Below are 22,827 nucleotides of genomic sequence, written 5' to 3' on the forward strand. Positions count from 1 at the left end.
GGAAGGAAGGAAGGAAGGAAGGAAGGAAGGAAGGAAGGAAGGAAGGAAGGAAGGAAATAGCCCTAGAGACCAGAATTCAAATGAAAAATTCACATCAAAACAAAGACTGGCTTCAATATGGCAAGAAAAGTTTCATATATTTTTAAGCATTTTATAAATAGGCTATCATTATAAGCACTATTTTCTGCACATTTGGTTTTGAAGAAAGTGGCTTATTAAAAGAACCACTGCACTCAGTTGGCATTTTATTCTAGAAAGGAAATATTTCCATTACTTAATGAGCTCTTGGGAAAGACTTGTGAGCAATTTAACTACTCTAAGTACATTTTTAAAAACTCATCAACGGGAGCCACAGAAAGAGGTAAGAAAAATACCTAAATATCACAGGAGGCCTTCCATTCTTGTGTTTCACAAAGATACCTTCAAGACATGCTCCAATGGATATGTCGCTGCCCTGGCTATCCTAAAAGGAAGAAGCAGAAAAAGAAATGGGAAACAGGTGCATAAAAACTACAACTACATCTAGTCCCCTACACTTGTTCCCCAGATATAAAATGCTCAGAAGACCTGCACATGCACCTATTCTGAAGAAAAAGAGTCTGAATTACATAAACGTATTATCTTCTTAAGGACCTTTATTCCAAGACCATTTCAAAGCAGGAACTGAAAAATGTGAGTGTGTTTCACAATAAAATTTTGGCCACAAGGATCTCAGCTTTTAAGTTTCCAGACTTTTGCACGTCTTCAGACTCTGCACATCTAGGCAACTTGGGCTTCCCCGCTATTCTCCTAAACTACTGAACCCAATTTTAGAGAGTCCCAACCTCGGAGCCATGTGTACCTTGGCAGGGTAGCTCTCTTCGCCATAGCCGTCCATTCTCTCTACCTCCTGCATGTACAGCATCTCAGCATCAGGAGCCGTGAGCCCTCTGCAACCCAAAAGACGTTGGTAAGATGGTTCACAAAACTAAAAAGTTTTCAATATAAAGCTTTTCTTAAAAACTACATACCAATTTGGCATGAGACATTAAACATTTCATCTGTAACTGGTTATAGCAATCCATCAGTATTTACCAAAAAGTGATGAATGCAAAGCACTGTGCTGAATGCTAAGAGTGAGTTATACGTGTATAAGATCCTATATCCCTTGAAGAGGGAAGGTAAGAGGGGAGGTGGAAGATCAAACAACCCCCTAAAAAATCTTCTTTGAGTGAAAGCCAGGATTTTTTCTAAACCACCAAGTACTTGCTTATCTGAAATATCAGGCATTACTAAGAATCATGTGCAAGATGATAAATGCAGGGAATAAGGGCACAAGGAGGCTAGATGGAAATCCCTTTTAGCTCAGGTGATTGGAGCACCGCAAGGATGGCAGAAAGGCAGCATAGGTGAAGAAGCTGCCTCTCCAGCCTCATCTGCTGCTGCACCCCACATCCCCAAAGCAACCACACTGCAGCCAGCCCAAACTCCTGATTTCTTCGAATAAACCATGTTCCCTCACACTTCTGGGGCCTTTGTAAATGTTAATCCCTCCTCCTGGTATACCTGTCACCCACTTGTGGACCTGGCCAATCCCTAATATCCTTCAAGATTCCCTCTTTGTCATTTTCTGGGATTTGCCAAAGCCCATGCTCCCTGCAGACCCAACACATTCTTCCCACACCTCTCCCACTGCACCCAGTATCTTATTATATGTATTTTAATTACTTTTACAATGGATTACTCTGCCCATCCCTCAGACTGCAAGGCTGGGAATGCACTCCTGGAAGGCAGAGAATTATTCCTTTAATCTTTGTGCCACAGCACTCAGCACTCTTCCTCATACAGAGTACTAACCTACCTTTTAGGGAAATGCACAAATGAAAGAATAAAAGTGACAAAAGGCAGAGCAATGTGTGCCTGAGGGATCAATTATGCTAGGAAAAAATGAAAAAATGGTTCATTTGAATAGCAGAAGGGAAAGCAGAATGTAATCAACTTGTGGAGGGCCCTTAATTCCAGAGTAATGAACTCAGGCTAGTGGAGATCAGGAAAATAGTGTTACCTGTATTTCTGATGTAGTAAGGCCACTTTTTGGGTTGCTTCTTCCAATACTTTTTCATCTTGTAACCACCCCTGAGGAAAATATACAGCAGTTTAGTACATAACAATTCATCCCAATTTCTTAGGAGGAATCACTGCTATTGAGTGTTACTGACTCTTGTCACTAGCAGCAAAATTATGCCTAGTATTAATATGTGCAAGCTTTGCTTACATCGTGAACTCTCTAAGGAATTAAGTGGCTTCTGCTCAGGAGCCAAAAAAGTTTGCCGTGCCTTCTCAATTCATCCCAGAGGAAGCTGAGTTATTTCAGGATGGTCACACCCGTTGGCCAGTCCTGAGCCCAGCACAATAACAACATCTGCATTCTCTGGCTGCTGTGCAGACACCCAGAAGAAGGGCACACCACCTCCCTTGGTGGTTCCAATACAGTTTTCATTTCACTTCCATTAGCAATGACTTAAAAAGTAGAAGGCAGTGTCTTTTTGCCATCTACTTTTTTAATTGCTGCTGATAAGCTAAATTCATTTCAACATAACTTTGTGAGGTTTCAAGCCTTCGGTTAAAAGCAAAACCTCTGCCTGATTCCTCAGAAGCTGAAAGTGAATCCCTCTCTGTAGATTCACATCCAAATAGAAAATGAATTTCTCTGGGCACAGCACAGTGGCTGAAGACCCTTCTGTTTCTATGGGTTCACAAGGACCAAGAAGACAACAACAAGGAAAGCATTCACACTTGAGATGCTTATAAGAGAGAACTGATTTTTAACGATATTCCTGCCTAGTAAGTCTACCACATGGACTTCATTTCAGGGATTATTAAGGATATGGGAATAAACTATAAAAAGGCCCAATGTCAAAAGAGATCTTACCACAGGAAACAAGGCAAATTTCTGAAGAAAATCCTGGGATTCATATTGATCAAAATCACCAAAATCAGCTATACAAAATGACAAATATTCACATGTTGATATTTAATTTGCATAGTGAAACATGCATAACAAAATATACAGTATATAGACAGCGTACTTGTAATTCAGAAATCAAATTCATTCCACAGTGATAAAGAGTATATTTTTTAAATGTCTTTTTAAAAATATTAGGTAGATTCATGTGTCTTGACTAGAAAAAACACCTATGAATTAAGTAAAAAACAAGTTACAAACTAAACATAATATGATCTTGTTTTTATAATTAAACAAATAAAACCCACCCTGTAATCATGTATGCTTGATTATATAATGAAAAATGTCAGGAAGAAACCAAACTATTGACAGTAGTAATTACCTCTGGGGCATGGGATTAGATATCTGAATATGTTATAGCAACATACATTTGTTTTGAGATTTTAAATTGTTAAAAAAAAAATGGACAGATCAGCAAAAAGCTTATGAAAAAGTAAGTCTTAAAGCCAAAGAAAATGTGAAGTACCTTGAAAAGGAATGTGGCTCCATGTGTATCAGGCATTTGTTTGTCTAGAAATGATACATGTCTCCATGCCTGCTAATATCTGGAGGGATTTTATTAATGATTCTTCGGATTAAATTTCAATTCCCAAGGTTAAATGTCAGTTATCATTAGAAATAATGCCCCATCAGAAATCTTCCCAAAGTATATACGTACATATAAATACATGTAGATTAGACACGTGAAAAATGAAAGAATTAAACAATTAAAAAAATGCTTGCAAAGTGCAAAATCTTTATCCATTATGACTGATGATGATGCATAATCCAGGACAATTATTTAAGAAACCAAACAAATGAAATGTACTTAAAGTATAAGTGAATATAACCTCATCAACCTCATTGATTGGCACATCTTTCTTCCTAAAGTATTAGTTATTAATAGATCAAGTCCTTGAACTAGATAAATGCCTAGCATATTAAATATTTAAAAACATATATATATGTATTATTATGTATTGGATTGTTTGCTCTGTTGACATATGATAACATGGTTAACCTTCCAGACTTCTCATATTTCACTGAGGTAATCCAAATTCATTTTTGCCCCCTTCCAGACTTCTCATATTTCACTGAGGTAATCCAAATTCATTTTTCCCCCCTTCCAGACTTCTCATATTTCACTGAAGTAATCCAAATTCATTTTTTCCCAAAAGGAAGCTACTTAGGTAACAGAATAATATTGCACTAATATATAAACACTACTAAAGATATATAGAGAAAGCCAATCCTTTTAAGAATCCCTTGCTGTTTTTGTTATAACACATATTTTAATCTGACAGAACTATTACATTACTAATTGCTCTTATTTACCTTGAACTGCTAAGCCTGCTAGCTGAATTGCTTGTTCTAACGTACAAGGAATGTTTCCTTCCAAGACATCTTTCTTCAGCTGCAGATAATACTGATACCTATAAAAATGTCAATTTTATAAAGTCAATATCAATATTACCTCCAACTGAAACACAGTTTGGTACAGGAACATAAACCAGTAAAATAAAACATTAACCCCAAATGGTTTCAAAGAATGACAGGACTGTCGACCGTCTCTATACCTACACAACACACAATAGAATCAATTTAATGAGTCACTCATCCCTAACAGTGATTGTTTGAAAGCTAAAACCATCTATAAGACAACTGGTCATCTGTCTCATGCCCTGTAAGACAGTCTCTACAATTTGTTCTTTTGAGTGGAAAAATGAAGAATCAATGATCAGTCTTTACTTAAAAAATTCTTTGACCAGTAACTTGGCAGTAAAAGACCTTGCTTACCCTGTTTGCTGGAAGTTCCCTAGCCCTGGAAAGTAAAGCCAGAGGAAAATGGTTCCTGATATTTCAGACCAGGCTTATATTAAAAAAAATTTTTGATGAAATCCTAAAAAGAATAGCCACTAAGACACTTTCCTAACATTGTTATGTGGATTTATTTCTGTTTACTCTCTTTATACTTTGAATACATAGGGCACCCAGTTACCAGCACATGCTTTAGTGTCAAGCAGACCTAGGTTAAATTCCAGCTCTCCAAGTTAGTATTCTGCCTGAACTTGAGCAAGTCATAATTTATAGGTTTAAATTTTTTTTTTTCCTTTTTGTCTTTTTTCGTGACCGGCAACGGATCGCAACCCTCAGTGTCACGCCCGTACCGGACCGGGACCGGCAACAGGATCGCAACCCTCGGTGTGGCGCCCGCACCTCGCTCAGCCAGTGAGCGGGAACCGATCTGTCTGTATGTGGGATCCGAACCCTCAGCGGGAGCGCCGCCGTGCTCCCAAGCGGCGCACTGTAGCAGTGCACCACCGGGCCGGCCCCTATAGGTTTAAATTCTATCACCAATAAAATGAAGGCACCATCACCTCTTCACCGGGCTGAACGTATTCAAGTAACACAAGTAAAGCTCTTAACATAAGACTAAGAAGAGAGCTGGCACTCAGACAGTAGCTGTTATTATCAGCAATCATACACTGTAAGCCAGTCAGCAGTATTTCATCTGTACCACTTCTCCTCAAGTGAAGATTTATTACTTCTTTTTATTTATTCACTTTTATTAATTCACTAATTTAGTAAATAAATAGGTAATTACTAGGGGCTACAATACGTTAAGCATTGTCTAGATGCTGGGGATACAGTGTTGAATGGAGACCTACTGACTCTGCCAGTGCAGTCTATTGAGCCATCTTTATTTTCTATCGATTTGTTATTTAAATTATTTTTCTCCCATCTTATTTTCTTAAAATATCTTTGAATGGGTTTTGTTTAACACCTTTTTTGAGGTATAACTGGCAAACAATAAACTACTCAAATTTAAAGTGCACAAGATGACATATGAATATACCTATAAAACCATCACGAAACAAGGAGCATACTAATTACATGCAGAAGGTCCCTTGTACACCTCATAATCCTTCTCTCCCTCTCTGACTCCTTAAGAAAGCACTTATTTGCTTTCTGACTCTATGAGTGTGACAGCTAAAGCTTCTCTAGATATCTTGGACCATGAGACAACCTCATGAATGGAAAGAACATGCTGGGATGATGGAACACTAAGAGAAAAAGCAAGGGTCCTTAGAGACTTTGTGGAGCTGTCATATAAGCTCTGCATGGCTGACCTCTGGACTTTTTTTTTTAAACCAGAGTCAATGCTTTTGTTATATATGACCACACTTAATCCTTAATGATACACCTTTATCAGGTTCTCTGACACCTAATCAATGAGCAGTCTTACTGACTGAATCTGATAGGCCCATTCTTTCTCAATCCTTCCTACAACTAAGCCTTTGTTCAGGTCTCTATTCTAGACTAATGCCTAGATTATGTCATAGATATTCCTAACTGGTCTCCTGCCTATAGTCTTACCACCTCTAATCTACCTTCCATGATGGGTGATCTTTGTAAAATGCAAATTTGATTATTCCATTCCATTAAAACTTGAAAACATCTTCTTCATTGTACCATGACTTTATGACTAGGACATGCCTATTTTTAAAATCTCCTCTCACCGCACTAGGTGATAGCTGAAACTTCTTGAAAATATGTAGTCACTTTCACTATTCCCTCTGCTTTGCACAAGCTATTGCCTCTAACTAGAAAATTCCTTCCAAAGTCAATAGAAAAATCAGCTTCTTCATCTTCCCTGTTCAAGTTCCCCATGCAACCATCCCTAGGAATCCAGAACTTTAATTAAAGCATTTATTATCATAAGATACTGTAATTATTTATTTACACGAACTGCCAGTTCCACCAGACTGAAAGCAATTCCTCCAGAGCAGGATTAAAGCCATATTCACTTGTGTATTAGTCTCCAACACTAGCAACATAGTTCTTAGATCATACCCTATCTTCAATAAATGTTTAAATGAGTTAAAGTGATCAGTTCATGTTTTTTCCTCCTGGCTTCCACTTCTCTCTCCAATATTTATATCTCAGACCTGTTTTGGAGTTAATTTGTGTTTACCCCTACCACCTGATCTTGGCTTCTTTGGTTTTCTTTCCTCTTCCAATAACTAACTGGCAGACTTAAACAGCATTCCACAAACATAGGGCAGTATCAGGTTCTTGCTATCCACAGGGCACTATGTTAGATATCATAAAAAAGGTAAAGCAAAAGAAAACATGGATTTAAAATCATGAAAAAAGGGCTGATTGGTTAGCTCAGTTAGAGCACCATCTTGTAACAAGGTCAAAGGTTCGGATCCCTGTACCGACCAGCTACCAAAAAAAATCAAGAAAAAAAGATAAGACATGTACACAAACACCTATAATGAGAGGCTGTGACAACTGCCATCTTAACACAAGTACAAGCAAATAAATTCTAGGACAGCCTGGAAAAGGCAAAGCTCATTCCAGCCGGGGGGGTCACAGAAGCTTCACGGAGGAGGTACCTCCTAAACTATAATTCACAAGATGACTAGTACTCCAGTACATAAATAGGAGAAAAAGACCTAGGACATAAAGACGAAAAGGCATGTGGCATGTTCAGAGCACTAAAAGAAGTCCAGCTTAGCTCAAAAGTAATGTTAAATAGAGGTTAAAAAGATAAGGTAGTGGTGGATTTTGGAGAACTTTGGAAGGCAGGCTCAAGAATTCAAATTTTACTCCATTGTTCTTTGTTTTACCTTTAGAAGCAAAAAAATATATATATATATATTTAGTTCCTCTATCCTCTCCTTAATATTATCTTCCCTTTCTGTTTTTGTCCCTTTAAAGTACACTTATTGGTCAAAATTTTCAGATCTTAAACACCTCCCTCCATCTCTTTCTCTGCCCGCCCCCCCACTTCCTCTCCCACCTGTCTACAGGTCTGGTATGGGTGCGACACTGAGGGTTGCGATCCATTGCCAGACATGAAAAAAGACAAAAAGGAAAAAAAAATATATATATATATATTTAGTTCCTCTATCCTCTCCTTAATATTATCTTCCCTTTCTGTTTTTGTCCCTTTAAAGTACACTTATTGGTCAAAATTTTCAGATCTTAAACACCTCCCTCCATCTCTTTCTCTGCCCGCCCCCCCACTTCCTCTCCCACCTGTCTACAGAACATAGCTACTGGAGTCAGAAAACTATTAAGAACCTTTTGGCACGTTTCCTTGAGGAATAAACACAGATTTTGTGACTAATTTCTCTTAATCTCCTCTCTCATTTCCTTGTTACAAAGGATCAGAAATAAAACAACAAAAACATTAATGGTGACATCACTACAAGAAGAGTTCACAGCCAGGGTAAAAACATCATTTTTCCCTTTAATTATTCCTTTGTGCCTAGTGAACCCGTAACTCATCCAACATGTAGTAAAATATCCTGACATGCCACATACCAGAACCTCTGTGTAATATGGCAAAAAAAAAAAAATGTGTGGCAGGAGGGCAAAGTTTCAGACTTTATTTCCTGGCTTCAACCTTAGTTTCACTTTTTCTAATCTCACTAGATTATTTACTAAAATCAAACAGCATGTAATTTCTCACCTGGTAATCTCCTGCTGCAGCTGTGAGACTGAAGGCACATAAAACACCACTCCAAAGTAGACGGTAGGTTCCAACGCATATTTATCCAGCTGCTTCTTCAGAGGTTTTTCCAAATCTACCCACCGGCGCTGATTTTGCTTGTTGAAATACCAGAGGCTGAAGTAAGTGACCTGGAAAGATGGAAGGTCACTGAAGGAGGCAGTAATGACAATATGATTTCAATGACTTCAATTGCACTAATCCATGACCTAGGACCAAGTGACAACAGTCTCCTACTGCCTCTCTTCTCAGAAAGGGACAATAGCAAAAACTGAAGGGGAAAAAAAAGGCAAAACCCTATCCCTATCTAGATACTCGTGTTCAGGCAACAGAGGCAAAAAGTCCATTGCACTTGCACGTTATTTCTTGAACTGTGCACAAAAAAAATGCCTTCGTGGCCTAGACATCAGAATGTCATGGGTACTGCACAATTTTATATACAGGTTTTAACAACAAATATACTGAAAAATATTATTTTTAGTCTTTTAATTACCAAAATAGTAAATTTATCATAATTAATATTTTAAAATAAGCATAACTAAGGTTCTACCCAGTACAATTCTGACTAAATAGTGTTAATCCAACTTTTCACTACTCTCAAATTTCATAATAAATTATTTCATGTAAATATTATAAATTCTAGTAATACAGATGGAATTGCAACTCTTCTTTGCCCCCACAGTTCATCAAATACAAATTTAAAGCAACTGTAATGCTGTGGAGAATCCTCTCTCCTTATCTCATTCTCTCTCTCTCTCTCTCTCTCTCTCTCTCTCTCTCTCACACACACACACACACACAAACACACACACACACACACACACACACACACACGAGAAAAGTTATACCTAATAGAGTAAAACAGCATATGTGTATTACTCAGAGGTTTAAAAAAAAAATGCCCAGATACTAGCATTTAGATCTCACTTGCTGTGTAATAAAACGGTTAAGGTAAATCAATACTAACCCTGGGCCTGGTCAACCTGAAAGGTTATTAATGCACTTAAGAACTGAAATGACAGCCTCAGGACACGGCTAATACTTACCTCAAAATCAATTTACAGATCAAGGCAATAGGAAAATTACTGCTTTGTAGTTCTAGACTCTAGAGCAACACTGTCCAATAGAACTTTGTGTGATGATGGAAATGGTCTACATCTGCACTGTCCAATAAAGCATCACTAGCCACGTGTGGCCACTGAGCACTTGAAATGTGGCTCCTGCCACTGAGGAACCAGATTTTTAATGTTATTCAATTTCAATTGACTTAAATAGCCGCAAGTCTCTAGGGGCTATTGTATTGTACAGTATAGCTTTAGAGCAACAATGAAACTGAGAAATAATACTCAGACCCAACCATTTCTTTAACCTGTAATCCTCATTCAAATAAAGAATGAATTTTTAATTTGCAGGGGAAAGATTATATAAGCATATACAATATGCAATGTACAATATTCACTCTATCTTTCAGTTTTTTACTAGGGAAGATCTATGTTTTTAAAAATAGTCTATCAAATAAATTCAACAAGAGAAATGTGTCCATTTTCCCTTTATGTCCACAAGCTCCTAGAATACTGCAGGAATTCAGTAAATTTTGTTGAATGAAAACAATGAATATTCTCTTGCTTCTTAGTTGCCATCCAAGTCATCACATATGAATGGAATGTTTTGAACATTTACTATGTACTAGGTTCTATTCCAAGAACTGTATGATATCATAGATTAAATCACCACCGCTAACTAATATTGGCCCTGGACCACCTCTACCAATTACCTAGAGAGCTTGCTGGGCCCTAAAGATCTATTACTCACAGGTAATTCTTGGGTCCGTTAAAGTTTGAAAACCATTACACTATACCACACTGCCCCTCCAAAGTTATGCAGGAAGAAGTTATAGAAACAATCTATCCTTGGGCCGGCCCGGTGGTGCACTGGAGAGTGTGCCGCTTGCAGCGCTCCCGCCGAGGGTTCGGATCCCATGTGGAGACCGGTTCCCGCTCACTGGCTGAGCGTGGTGCGGGCACAACACCGAGGGTTGCGATCCCGTTGCCGGTCCCCAGTACGGGCGTGACACTGAGGGTTGCGATCCCATTACCGGTCAGTAAAAAAAAGACAAAAAGGAAAAAAAAAAAAAAGAAACAATCTATCCTTGAAAAACTGCATGGAAATCAAATTTTTGAAAATCTAAACAAAAAAAAAAAATCTGCTAGCATCTAAAAAACAGCACATTCTAAAAGAAAAACTCCTTTTATTTTAGAGATGCATCTATTACTCACACCACATATGCACAGAAAATTGAAAAGAAATGGATAAATACATTTATGAAATGGTATCATAATTAGTTTCAAAAATTATATACTTTAGAAAGGAGTGGCAAAGACTTTACCTAATTATGCAAACAACTGAAAAGAATGGTAGATTTATCATATTATTTTTAAATTAGATATTTTAAATATAGAAGAGTCTAAGATTTAACATTTGAAAATTGGTCCATTTTTATTGTAGTAAAGTATTTGCTCTGGTACTTGCCCCTGTGTTCAAGTTTTATCTTAAGAAGTGGTTAAGGCTAGCCAAAATCAAGTTTCTATGTTGTTAAATACTTCCAGAAAGGTATTACATTTCTAAAATTGCTGCTAAAAATGTTTATATACATGTGGGTAACTAAAATCTCATAACATTATAATCCTTGTATTCAATGCTTTCTTAGAATTTCTACAAATGCAGAAGTACATCAAGTAACAACATCTTATTCCATGAGATTTTACAACTATAATACGGTTTGTTCCTAAGATAAGTAGGTGGGGTTTTAGCAACAAAATATTGTTATTAAATTCTCATCAGGCAAAGAGTTTTCTGTATAAGTCAATTTTTTTGTTTGTCTTGAATAACAATATTGAGAATCTGTATAGTTAACTTCCCAAAATAATTTAAAACCCATTCAAAAAACAAAAGGGGAGAAAAAGAAGAGAAGAGAACAATTCCAACTCATTCTACAGGGAAGCATTACCCTGATACCAAAGCCTGACATAAAATATCACTGGAATAGAAAACTACAGACCAACATCCCTTATAAATATAGATGCAAAATATTCTCAATGAATATTAGCAAACTGAATCCAACAGCAACTTAAAAGGATTATACATCATGACCAAGTAGGATTCACTCTAGGAATGCAAGGGTGGTTCAACATACAAAAAAAAAAAAAAAAACACCAATGTAATATACCATATTATTAATTCAAAGGAAAAAAACCCACATGACCATCTCAACTGATGTGGAAAAAGCATCTGACAAAATCCAACACCCTTTCATGATAAAAAAAAAAAAACACTCAGAAAACTAGATGTAAAGGAGAACTTCTCAACATGATAAAACTGCCCACAACTAACATCACATTTCATGGTGAAAGACTAAAAGTTTTCCCCCTAAGATCAGGAACAAGACAAGGATGCCCATATTCACCACTGCTATTTAACATGGTATTGGAAGTTCCAGCCAGAAAAATTAGGCAAAAATAAATGAATAAAAGATATCCAAACTGGAAAAAAAGAAGTAAAACTATCTCTATGCACAGATAGATATATACAAAATCCCTAAATCGTATATATAGAAAATCTCCAAAATATACACACATACTCAAAAAGTCTACTACTAAAGGTAATAAACTGAACAAAGTTGCAGTGTACAAGATCAACATGTGAAAATCAGTAGTGATTCTATACACCAGCAATGGGCAAGTCAAAAAGGAAATTAAGAAAACAATTCCATTTATAATAATATATTTTATTACAATAAAAGAATAAAACATCTAGGAATAAATTTAACCAAGGAAATGAAAAGACTTGTATACTGAACAATACAAAACATTGTGGAAGGGGCTGGCTGGTTAGCTCAGTTGGCTAGAGCAAAGCCTTACAACACCAAAGTCACAGGTTCAGATCCCCATACTGGCAAGCCAAAAAAAACAAAGCAAAAAAATTTTTCTGAAAGAAATTAAGGAAAACTTAAATAAATGGAAAGACATCCCATGTTCATGGATTGGAAGACTTGATATTGTTAAGATGGCAGCACTACCCAAAGTGATATATAGATTCAAATGCAATTTCTATTACAATCCCAACAGGCTTTTTCACAGAAATGTAAAAACCAATCCTCAAATTCATATGGAATTGCAAGGGGCCCCAAATAGCGAAAAAGATATTGAAAAAGAACAACAAAAATGAAGGACTCACACTTCCTCATTTCAAAACTTACTTCAAAGCTACAGTAATTAAAACAGTGTTGAACTGGCATAAGGAGAAACATACAGACCAAAAGGGCAGAACTGAGAGTCCAGAATTGAACCCATGTATCTATGGTCAACTGATTCTTGACAAGGTTGCCAAGACCATTCAGTGGAGAAAGAATAGTTCCTTCAACAAATGGTGCTGGGACAACTGGAGATACACATGCAAAAATATTCAGTTGGACTCCTATCTCACACCATACATATAAATGAACTGAGAACGGATCAACAACCTAAATTTAAGAACTGAACCATTTAAACTCTTTAGAAGAAAACACTGGAGTAAACCTTCATGACTTTGGATTTGGAAATGGATGCTTAGATATGACACTGAAAGCATAAGTAACAACAACAAAAAAGACAAATTTACTTCATCAAAATGAAAAACTTTTGTGCATCAAAGGACCATATCAAGAAAGGGAAAAGACCCTACAGAATGGGAGAAAACATTTGCAAATGATGTACCTGCTAAGGGTCTAGTATCCAGAATATATAAAAAACTCTTATACAACAACAAAAAAGACAAACAACTCAATTTAAAAATGGAAAGAGGATTAAATACACATTTCTCAAAAGATACATGAATGGCCAGCAAGCATATGAAAAGATGCTCAACATCATTCATTAGGAAAATGCAACTCAGAACCATAATGACATACCACTTCACACCCACCAGGATGGCTATAATTTAAAAAATATAAAATAAGTGTTGGTGAGAATGTGGAGAAATCTGAACCTTTATACATTGCTTATAGGAAAAGAAAATGGCTCAACTGCTGTGGAAAAGTTTGGTGGGTCTTTAAAAAGTTAAAACATAGAAACGCCATATGACCCAGAAATTTCACTCCTTATATTCCCAAAAGAATTTAAAACAGGTACTCAAATAAATACATGTACATACAAGTTCATAGCAGAACTATTGGCAAAGCCAAAAATCGACAACCTAAATGTCCATCAATAGGTGAATGGATAAACTGTGAGTATACATACAATAGAATATTCAACGGAATGAAGTCCTGATACATGTTACACCACAAATGAACCTCAAAAACATTATGCTACGCTAAAGAAGCCAGACACAAAAGGTCACCATTGTGTGATTCCATTTATATGAAATACCCTGAATAATTAAATCTGTAAGGATAACGTAGGCACTCAAATGTAAGGATACCGTGGGCATTCAAGTGGGGGGGGGGGAAGCATTCCCTAGCAATATGGCGCCCTTCCGGGTTCTTCTCTGCAGTAAACAAGCCTTTCAGCGCCAACACCCAAGCCCACCCGCGCCAAACCTCAGCCAGTCACAAGTCAAGGCTCACCTCCTGCCCAGCCCCGTCCAATCAGCTACCGCCCCGTCCACCCCCTATCCAAACCCAGAAGGCAGCTCCCTATAAATGTACGTGCAGTTCTTGAATAAAGCGGAACTTCTCTGGCGAACTGTTAACCCGGGTCTCGCGTGATTCCTTCGTCCGTGCGCCCCTTCAAAATCCATAAAGACAGAAAGCAAACTGGTGGTTGCCAGAGTCTAGGAACAGGGAGGAATGGCAAGTGACTGCTTAATGGGTACAGGATTTTCTTTGGGGATGATGAAAATGTTTTGGAATTAGACAGAAATGGTATTGTGCATGTACTAAATGCCACTGTATTGTTAATTTTAAAATGGTTCATTTTATGTTATGTGAATTTCACCTCAAAAAAATTTTAAAGATCAGAAATATTTATAATCAAAATCAAGTATACCCCATACTGGCCAGCCACCAATCAAATCAAATCAAATATAGAATTTTAAAACTATTTACAAATGTTTAAAAAAATCAAATTCAGGGCTGGCCAGTTAGCTCAGTTGGTTAGAGCACGGGGCTGATAACAACAAAGTTTAGATCCTTGTACCAGCCAGCCTCCAAAAAAAAATAAATAATGAGCCAGAAATGGATGAGCCTAGTCATGAGTTAATTACATTTTCTATTTTCTAATAAGTCAATATTTGAATTTTATATAATGTAATTAAGTCAAGATTTTGTAGAGTTTGACAGTTATCTTGCAACCTCAACTATATCTGAATGTAACTGAAGAATAGAAAACGGAAAAATGTGTCTGAGCAGTAGAAACACATGTCAAAGCCAAAATTATAAAGTAAATGCCTTTGATAAAGAAGAAATTTCTCCTATCTCATTTACAGAAACTTTTTTCTTCTTCTATGCATACTTTGAATGAGTTTAGTGATTTGGTTATCTAATCAAAAGCAGATTAAAAGGTGACAAATTAAAGAAAAAGGGCTTGTTAAATAACAGCAAGTTGAGAGCAAAAGGAAGTGAGGGGTAATATTCTTTCAGCAAGGGTGAACACACATACAAACAAAAGCCCTTTAAAGGAAGTTATGAAGAATTACAAATGCACAGGAGTCTGGAGTTATTTACTGAAGGAACAAATGACTCTAAATGTTAATTAGTTATGTATTGAACAACAATCTTAGTTGGTAATAATCAGAGTCAGTGGCCTTTGTCTATGAAGAGCAGAGAAATTTATAAATATTTACAAAGATTAGCACTCAAATAGCTGTTTAGACAAAGGAGTGAACTTTGTTTATTAGGCACAGTCAGTTATGAAGAGCACTTCACTTCCCAAAGATAGTTAAGAAAATAACATTTTAAATAAAGCTTAACAGTACTCTAGCCAACTTAATTGTGGTTTTGTTACTTCACTTGTAAATTTGAGCATATTTTCCAAAGCCAAATATGAAAGACATTTCCACTGTTGCTGTTTTGTTACCAGCTGTTATGTATGTTGTTTTGCAGGGTTTGGTAGCTTAGGAACTAATTATTTCCTCCAGGATGCTATGCCTGCAATTCCAATAGCTGCCCCTAGTAGCGTGGTGTAGTGCAAAGAGCACTAGACCGTCAAAAGGCTTAGCCTGCGTCCAGGCTCCACCACTCACCAGCTCTAAAGCAAATCACGTCCTCAGTTTCTTCACATAGAAAATAACATGCACCCTGCCTTCCTCAAAAAGTTGTGAAGTACTTTGTATCTTATAACTGTGCTGATAAAACTGAAAAGCACTCATATTTGTTATGAATACATAAATTTAGAAGATAGGATTGCTTCGGGTATGACTGAGAAAACAGAACAAAAGTTGAGTCAAGCATGCTTTTTCCTTGAAAATATAACTATCCGAATAATAATCAAAATAATTTCTTCCTTTATTCAAAGTCAGGATATACCAGGACCTTTTGTTTTTTAAAAGAAATACAAAAACCCTAGTACAGACAGTCCCCTTGTGTGCCTTAAATTTCAACTATTACCAGCCATTGGTCTAGGATATTTTCCCAGAATCACATATCCTCTCTTCTTCGAGTCCAGATCTTCTGAGTTATGCCTGTCCCAGTACTGTTTATGGGCTTGGTTTAATCGTAATAAAAGTTTTCCAGTAGCCCAGCCTTTAATTCCTGGCTTCGAGTTCCTACGGTCCCTCACTCCTTGCCACCTAACTTACCAGTACCTTTCCTGAAGAGAAACTTTCACTCCACGTGCCTTCTCTTTCTCCCCCAGCTCTGTCTACTCTCACTAGTGACCAAAACAAGCTGGGCTGACCTGTGGGAAACTCATTCCAACAGAAGTACCTAAATCACTGAATCTTTTAGCATCTCTGATGGAGTCTGGATGTGTTGTCCCCTCTAAAACTCATGTGGAAATTTGATCCCCAATGTGGCAGTGTTGGAAACTGATTGAGTCATGGGGGCGGATCCCTCATGAATGGATTAATGCTCTCCCTGGGGGAGGGGGTATTAATGAATGAGTTCTCGCTCTACTAGTTCCCGCAAGAGCTGGTTGTTTAAAGGACCCTGGCAACTCCTCTCTCTCTCTCTCTCTTGCTTCCTCTCATCCTGTGATCTGCTTGTACCCGCCAGCTGCTGCTGTTTTCCCACCATGAGTAGAAGCAGCCTGAGGCCCATGACAGATGCAGCTGTCCCAGAATCGAAAGCCAAATAAACCTCTTTCCTTTATAAATTACCCAGTCTCAGGTATTTCTGTCATAGCAACACAAAACGGACTAAAACAATTCCCTAGATCAATTCTCAATTATCATTGAAGAAATTTTAGTGAAACTTGTCATTGTCAGGTATTTTTACATTCTCCCTTTCTTTCCTATTTTGTTCTGAATAAACATATCAGAATAGTTTCGTGAAGCTTTTCAATGATTTCTTCATAACTGTTTAAAACTTTTCATAGCTACTCCCCTAAAATTGTACAAATAAATAACTGTGACTGCTATGTAAACTACAATAAAAACAAAAGTTAAACTGAACTCGGCTTCTTTTTAGACACAGTATGGTTGACATACTTTAAATGAACTGACGTTTACTCTGAGAACGAAGTGATTTCATAACCAAGCTTTTTGTTCGGACGAAGAGTTTATAAATTTGAGCTTGGGAAAAAAGGTGTAGTGCCCCAAATCACAGTCCTCTAAGGAAACATCAGCTATTGTAAGCAGGTCCAAATCTTTTCAGAATGAAAACCCTTTCCTAGTCTCCAAGTCATTTCTCATCTAATTATTTTAAGAGCCTTTTTGTTTATACTATTTTTAAAGCAGAGCAGAGGGACACACAAACTAGTTAGAAGGTTTTTAAACCACTGATGCATTGAGTTTGATAAAATCAATCATTTAAAATTGTAAATATAATTTTATCCTGATGCCTTTCTTAGACTAGGCAGTGGCTCACTCGGGAGAGTGCGGTGCTGATAACACCAAGGCCCCGGGTTCGGATCCCATATAGGGATGGCCGGTTTGCTCACTGGCTGAGCGTGGTGCTGACAACACCAAGTCAAGGGTTAAGATCCCCTTACCAGTAATCTTTTTTAAAAAAAAGATAAAATTATGGTTGTTTTGTGTTGGCAGAAACAGTTGTGATTTGGGAGAAGAAGAGCAATAAGAAGACAAAGGGAATAAAAAGAGGATTTTAGAAATCTAAATGAATGCAGGCTTTAATACATTTTTTAAGAATCTGGTCAAGGTTAATTTCTATTGCCTGAAAGGATATAATCCAACATATTTTCCATCGCCGTTAAAAGAAATACAGTAGCTGATTATAAAATCAAGGAAATTACTTCCATTGTTAAAATCCTAAACAGCACATGAAGAAACTCCTAGATTTGTTATTAAATATTATACTTGTTTTCTTCACTAATCAAAGTTTATAAATCATAATTTCATCATACATGGAATAACTTTTTTTCTCCACAAGATGGTTTTCTAGTTATAACGAATACTTCTTCCATATACATACACACTCCAGGAAAATAGTAAAACTGTTTCTTTTTTTTAATACAGAAAAGCTATTTTGCCTTTTTATTAATAATACAAAAGTTCTATTTAACAAGAGCCACACTTAAAGTTTTAATAGCTTTCCTTTTAAACTACATTTCTCATTGAGCACCAAGGAACATAGGGTACCTAAGTAAAGGGGCATAACTCAGAAATATACATTCATCATTTTTTAATTGTTTAAGTACCATATTACCAAGGGGCTGGCCAGTTAGCTCAGTTGGTTAGAGCATTGTGCTGATAACACCAAGGTCCAGGTTTTGATTCTTATACTCGCCAGCCGCCAAAAATAAATACATACATACATACATACATAAGACAAGACACCTTCATTATATTTAAAAGTAGAAGACTATTCCGTATTCCTCATTAGTAGAATGGTGAGTAACCCCCCCCACCCCCCATCATGCAGGAAAAAATAAACAAATGAACAAAGAAGAGGAGGATGACCTGGCCATAAATATGTATGTTGTATCAGGATAATAGAAATTATACTACATTCATTATCCAATATCCAATTAATCTACATTCAAAGAACATAATGCTAAAAGTCTCAATGAAAAAATAGACAAATAAAGGTTAAATGATAGAATTCTGACCTGTAAACGAGGAATTCAAAATAGAATAAAAAGTTACAGTGGCTCTGTCCCCGTGGTCATAAATCACAGATGGCAGAATGGAAACACTTTGGTGGTGCCAACTGCTGAACAGGTGTAAGTGCACCTGTATGCACTGCAGCTAAATAGCAGTGACCCAGCTCATCAGGAAAAGCAGCACGCACCTCAGGGGACTCACTGGTTCTACCATTTTTTTCTTGCTTTGATATAGATTCTGACTCTACAAACCCCCAAATTCATCCAATAGTACTGTAACCAGATACTGCTTTGGAAAAAATCTCTCAGCAGGGAACTCTCCTGGGGAGTATTTCATCAGCCTGATACTTCCAACTCTGCCAGGGAACAAGCTCACAAAAGGCTTCCTTTCCAACAGCTCTGCCCTAAACATCTCAGGGATTCCCCAAAAGTGTCTTGCTTGCCTAATGATGGCTTGTGGTCCTTGTCATGCTTACCTCTCTTTGCCTGATGTGGCTTCAAAAACGTTTTTTTTTTTTCCTTTTTGTCTTTTTTTCGTGACTGGTAAAGGGATCATGTGGTCCTTGTCATGCTTACCTCTCTTTGCCTGATGTGGCTTCAAAAACGTTTTTTTTTTTCCTTTTTGTCTTTTTTTCGTGACTGGTAAAGGGATCACAACCCTCGGTGTCGCGCCCGTACCGCAACTGGCAACGGGATCGCAACCCTCGGTGTCGCGCCCGCACCACGCTCAACCAGTGAGCGGACTGGTCTCTATATGGGATCCGAACCCTCGGTGGGGAGCGCTGCCGCACTCCCAAGCGCCGTACTCTACCAAGTGCGCCACCAGGCCGGCCCCAAAAACGTTTTAAGAAAAATAATAAATTATAAAAATAATAAAATTAAAATAAATGATAACAGATATCTTGAGTACTTATAACAATCTCCATCAGATTTGGGAGGCCACACTGTGCCAGGCTGTCATTAAGGGCATGAGCTCCACAGCAGGCCACCTATCACTTGCCCAAGATACATATACTGGGAAGAAAAATGCTGATCAAGGAGCCAGAAGAACTACTCTAGTTATGGTTTCTTCCACATAACCATGAGAAGTTACTTAACACCTCTGTGTCTCAGTTTACCCATCTGTAAAATAAAGATGAGTATAACAGTGTCTCACTCATAGGATTGTTGGGAGGATAAAAATAGGCAAACATGCATCTACCACTCACGATCTCCCTTCTTTCCTCCCTGAAAGGGGCTTTTTCCTTAATAGTAAGTTGTCCCATTAAGAAAATGAATATCTCAAATGGCCTTTCCAGAGACCTTAAGATGAAGGCCACTGAAAACAGATTATTTGTGGTAGAAGGGGTAGGGGTGGGGAAAGGGGGGGAGACTATATTCAGAGGCAAATTACTTGAGTTGTTCACAAACACGCCATCCTCCCAGCATCTTGACTCTGGAGAAAGAAAGACCAGGGAAGAAAGATCCTGCTACAGGGAGAGAAGGGGAAAGTCTGACTCATCCAGGATGACTCCAGGCCCACAACCTGGGCCCATGGATGGAGCGAAGTGTCAATGGACCCCCTGAAATTGTATGCAAAATTCTGTTTTTCACCACATTCTCAAAGGGATCCATGACCCCATAAATTTAAAAGTCAAGTTCAAGCATAAGTCTGACAGATAAGAACTCAAATTCTGATTCTTTTGATTACTACCTGTGCGATCCTAAGCAAATCACCCAAACTTTTCAAAATTTCAGATAATGCCTAACTCGATGTGAAGATTAAACAAGATAAGGCAAGTTAAAATTCCAGTACAATAATGCTCATTCACCCAAACGGAGGATAGCAGAAAGCTGGAGTTATTATAAGGAATGAGATCTGAAACCATACATCAAGGACCAGGACAGAACTTAGAACCCCCAAAACACTGTCAGTTCCCCCATGTCCACCATTTTGTAACTCAATACATACGAGCAAATTCATGCTTAATTCCATATGAACATGAGATTACACTAGTGTGGCAGATTAATGAGAGTAAAGAATGTCTCCCGTGTCTCAAGTGAAAAATCCAATACTGGAAGAAAAACACCTCAGACTATTAGCCTTTAAATTGATCAGACATTAAGCCTAGGTTAAATAATACTCCATTACTTTAAATAAACAGTTTTCCAAATTTTGTAATAACTTGTTGGATTATGTATCACATATTTTAAAATGCATAATATCTCCATGTGTGTATGTATAATTCCCACACTGTACCTATTTATATGATTAATTCTTAATTACTGAGACCAAATGAGAAAAGTAACAGAAAATCTAAATATCAAGAAAAATCATTGATAGGATGGCTGGTTAGCTCAGTTGGTTAGAGTGTGGTATTGAGAACACCAAGGTCCAGGGTTTGATCTCTGTACTGGCCAGCCACCCCAAAAAAAAGAAAGAAAGAAAAATTCTTGATCATTTATGATTGGTTTTAGACTTTGGAAAGCTTTCTTTAAGTGAGAGGCCAATCTAACACTATATTTGCTAAAGATGGTCTAATAGCTCTAACTGAAAATATTTACTGATCCTTATCTACACCTCAATCTTATCTGTACCCGAGTGAATAACTAATCAGCCAAAAAGGTAAAAAAGTTTGCAGGTATTATACCTTACACATATTTCAGCTATTTTTAGAATCCAAATGAAAACAGCTAATACAGAAGAAAATGCACATAAAATTCTTGAGGTCTACTCAGATAACAGTAAAGATAAGGTCAGTGGATATTTGGAATACCTAAGACGCTAATTTAAAATAAAGCAATTTGAAAACAGCTAATACAGAAGAAAATGCACATAAAATTCTTGAGGTCTACTCAGATAACAGTCAAGATAAGGTCAGTGGATATTTGGAATACCTAAGACGCTAATTTAAAATAAAGCAATCAGGGGGCCAAGAACACTTTCTAAAGTTGTGCTCGAGAGTAATGGTTTGCATTATATGCTTCATTCCTAACTATTCCAACAAACCCCTTAGGTAAAAAATGTTCCCATCTGCCAGAAGGCACTGTAAGAAATGTTCAAAGTTGATTGAAGAAGCTGACACTCCCCTGACACAGCAATCAGGGAGTTACTAGAACTAGATCACTTTCTAAGTGCTTCAGAAGTAGCCCCAAAGTGAAAAAAAAACGAAAGTCTAAAGAAAAAAGTGCTTTTATATCTGTGTACAAAGCTTTGTAAATGTTCAACTTTCTCCAGGAAATAAAATCATAGGGTAAATAAAGGCTGACAAAACTGCAGTCCATGCTTATCAATCTAAATTCAAAACAAGAATCTTAATTTTTAAACCAAGTGACATTTATTCAGCACCTATGTACCATAAGGTGCAAGGCACTATTGTAGACACTGGTGAAACACCAGTGAACAACAGTCCTACTCTGATAGAGCTTATACTTTTTTTTTTTTTNCGCACCTCACTCAGCCAGTGAGCGGGAACCGGTCTGTATGTGGGATCCGAACCCTCGGCGGCTGCGCTCCCAAGCAGCGCACTGTAGCAATGCGCCACCGGGCCGGCCCCTAGAGCTTATACCTTGAAGAACAAAAATTTGACATGTGTATAAGGCATTGCAAATACAAATTTAAAAACATTTCATGAAGATCTATGACGAACCACAACAGGGTAACCAAATATCCAAAGGCTACAGTTAAGAAATGAGAGGCCACAGTAACTTCTAAATTTTGCTAAGCTTTCCACCCTCTTCAACAAAATACTTTGGAGGTAATTTTAGTGGTGGTTCAGTGTTTAACTCAACTTCTAAACTGTAGCTATGTATGTAGACCATATATGGAAAAAAACAATTAGGATTCTCCCCAACACACACACACACCCCTCAGAAATAGCTGGAAAAAAGTTGCCCTCAAAGATTTAAATTATAAAGCTAACATATAATGTGTCACAGCAAAGACATGAAAAAATTATCTTGAAAAGACATCCAGGGTTTCCAAACTTCCCTATATCCTAACTGAGGATTAAAAAACTTTTTAAAACTCCAAACAAATGTAAATTTAAGCTGAATAAAAACCTTAAGTTCAAGGAAAGCAGACTATACAAGAAATAACAATTTGAAATGAATCTAATTAAAATCCACGATGACATGATTAAAAA

At 37.3% G+C, this 22,827-nt stretch overlaps 1 protein-coding gene across 1 annotated transcript in view; it reads right to left on the reverse strand.

Annotated features, from left to right (window-relative positions):
• Positions 1–22,827, reverse strand: part of PTPN21 (protein tyrosine phosphatase, non-receptor type 21) — a 73,803-nt gene that overhangs the window by 44,876 nt on the left and 6,100 nt on the right. The window contains exons 2-7 of the mRNA XM_008571984.1: positions 8,469–8,638; positions 4,319–4,416; positions 2,912–2,979; positions 2,045–2,115; positions 842–929; positions 375–463 (exon numbers count right to left, since the gene is read on the reverse strand). Coding sequence (XP_008570206.1) covers positions 375–463; positions 842–929; positions 2,045–2,115; positions 2,912–2,979; positions 4,319–4,416; positions 8,469–8,638 — 584 coding nt within the window. The remainder of the gene's footprint in view (positions 1–374; positions 464–841; positions 930–2,044; positions 2,116–2,911; positions 2,980–4,318; positions 4,417–8,468; positions 8,639–22,827) is intronic.

The sequence above is a fragment of the Galeopterus variegatus genome, unplaced genomic scaffold (genome assembly GCF_000696425.1).
Source record: "Galeopterus variegatus unplaced genomic scaffold, G_variegatus-3.0.2 Scaffold742, whole genome shotgun sequence".
In the NCBI taxonomy this organism is placed as follows: Eukaryota; Metazoa; Chordata; class Mammalia; order Dermoptera; family Cynocephalidae; genus Galeopterus; species Galeopterus variegatus.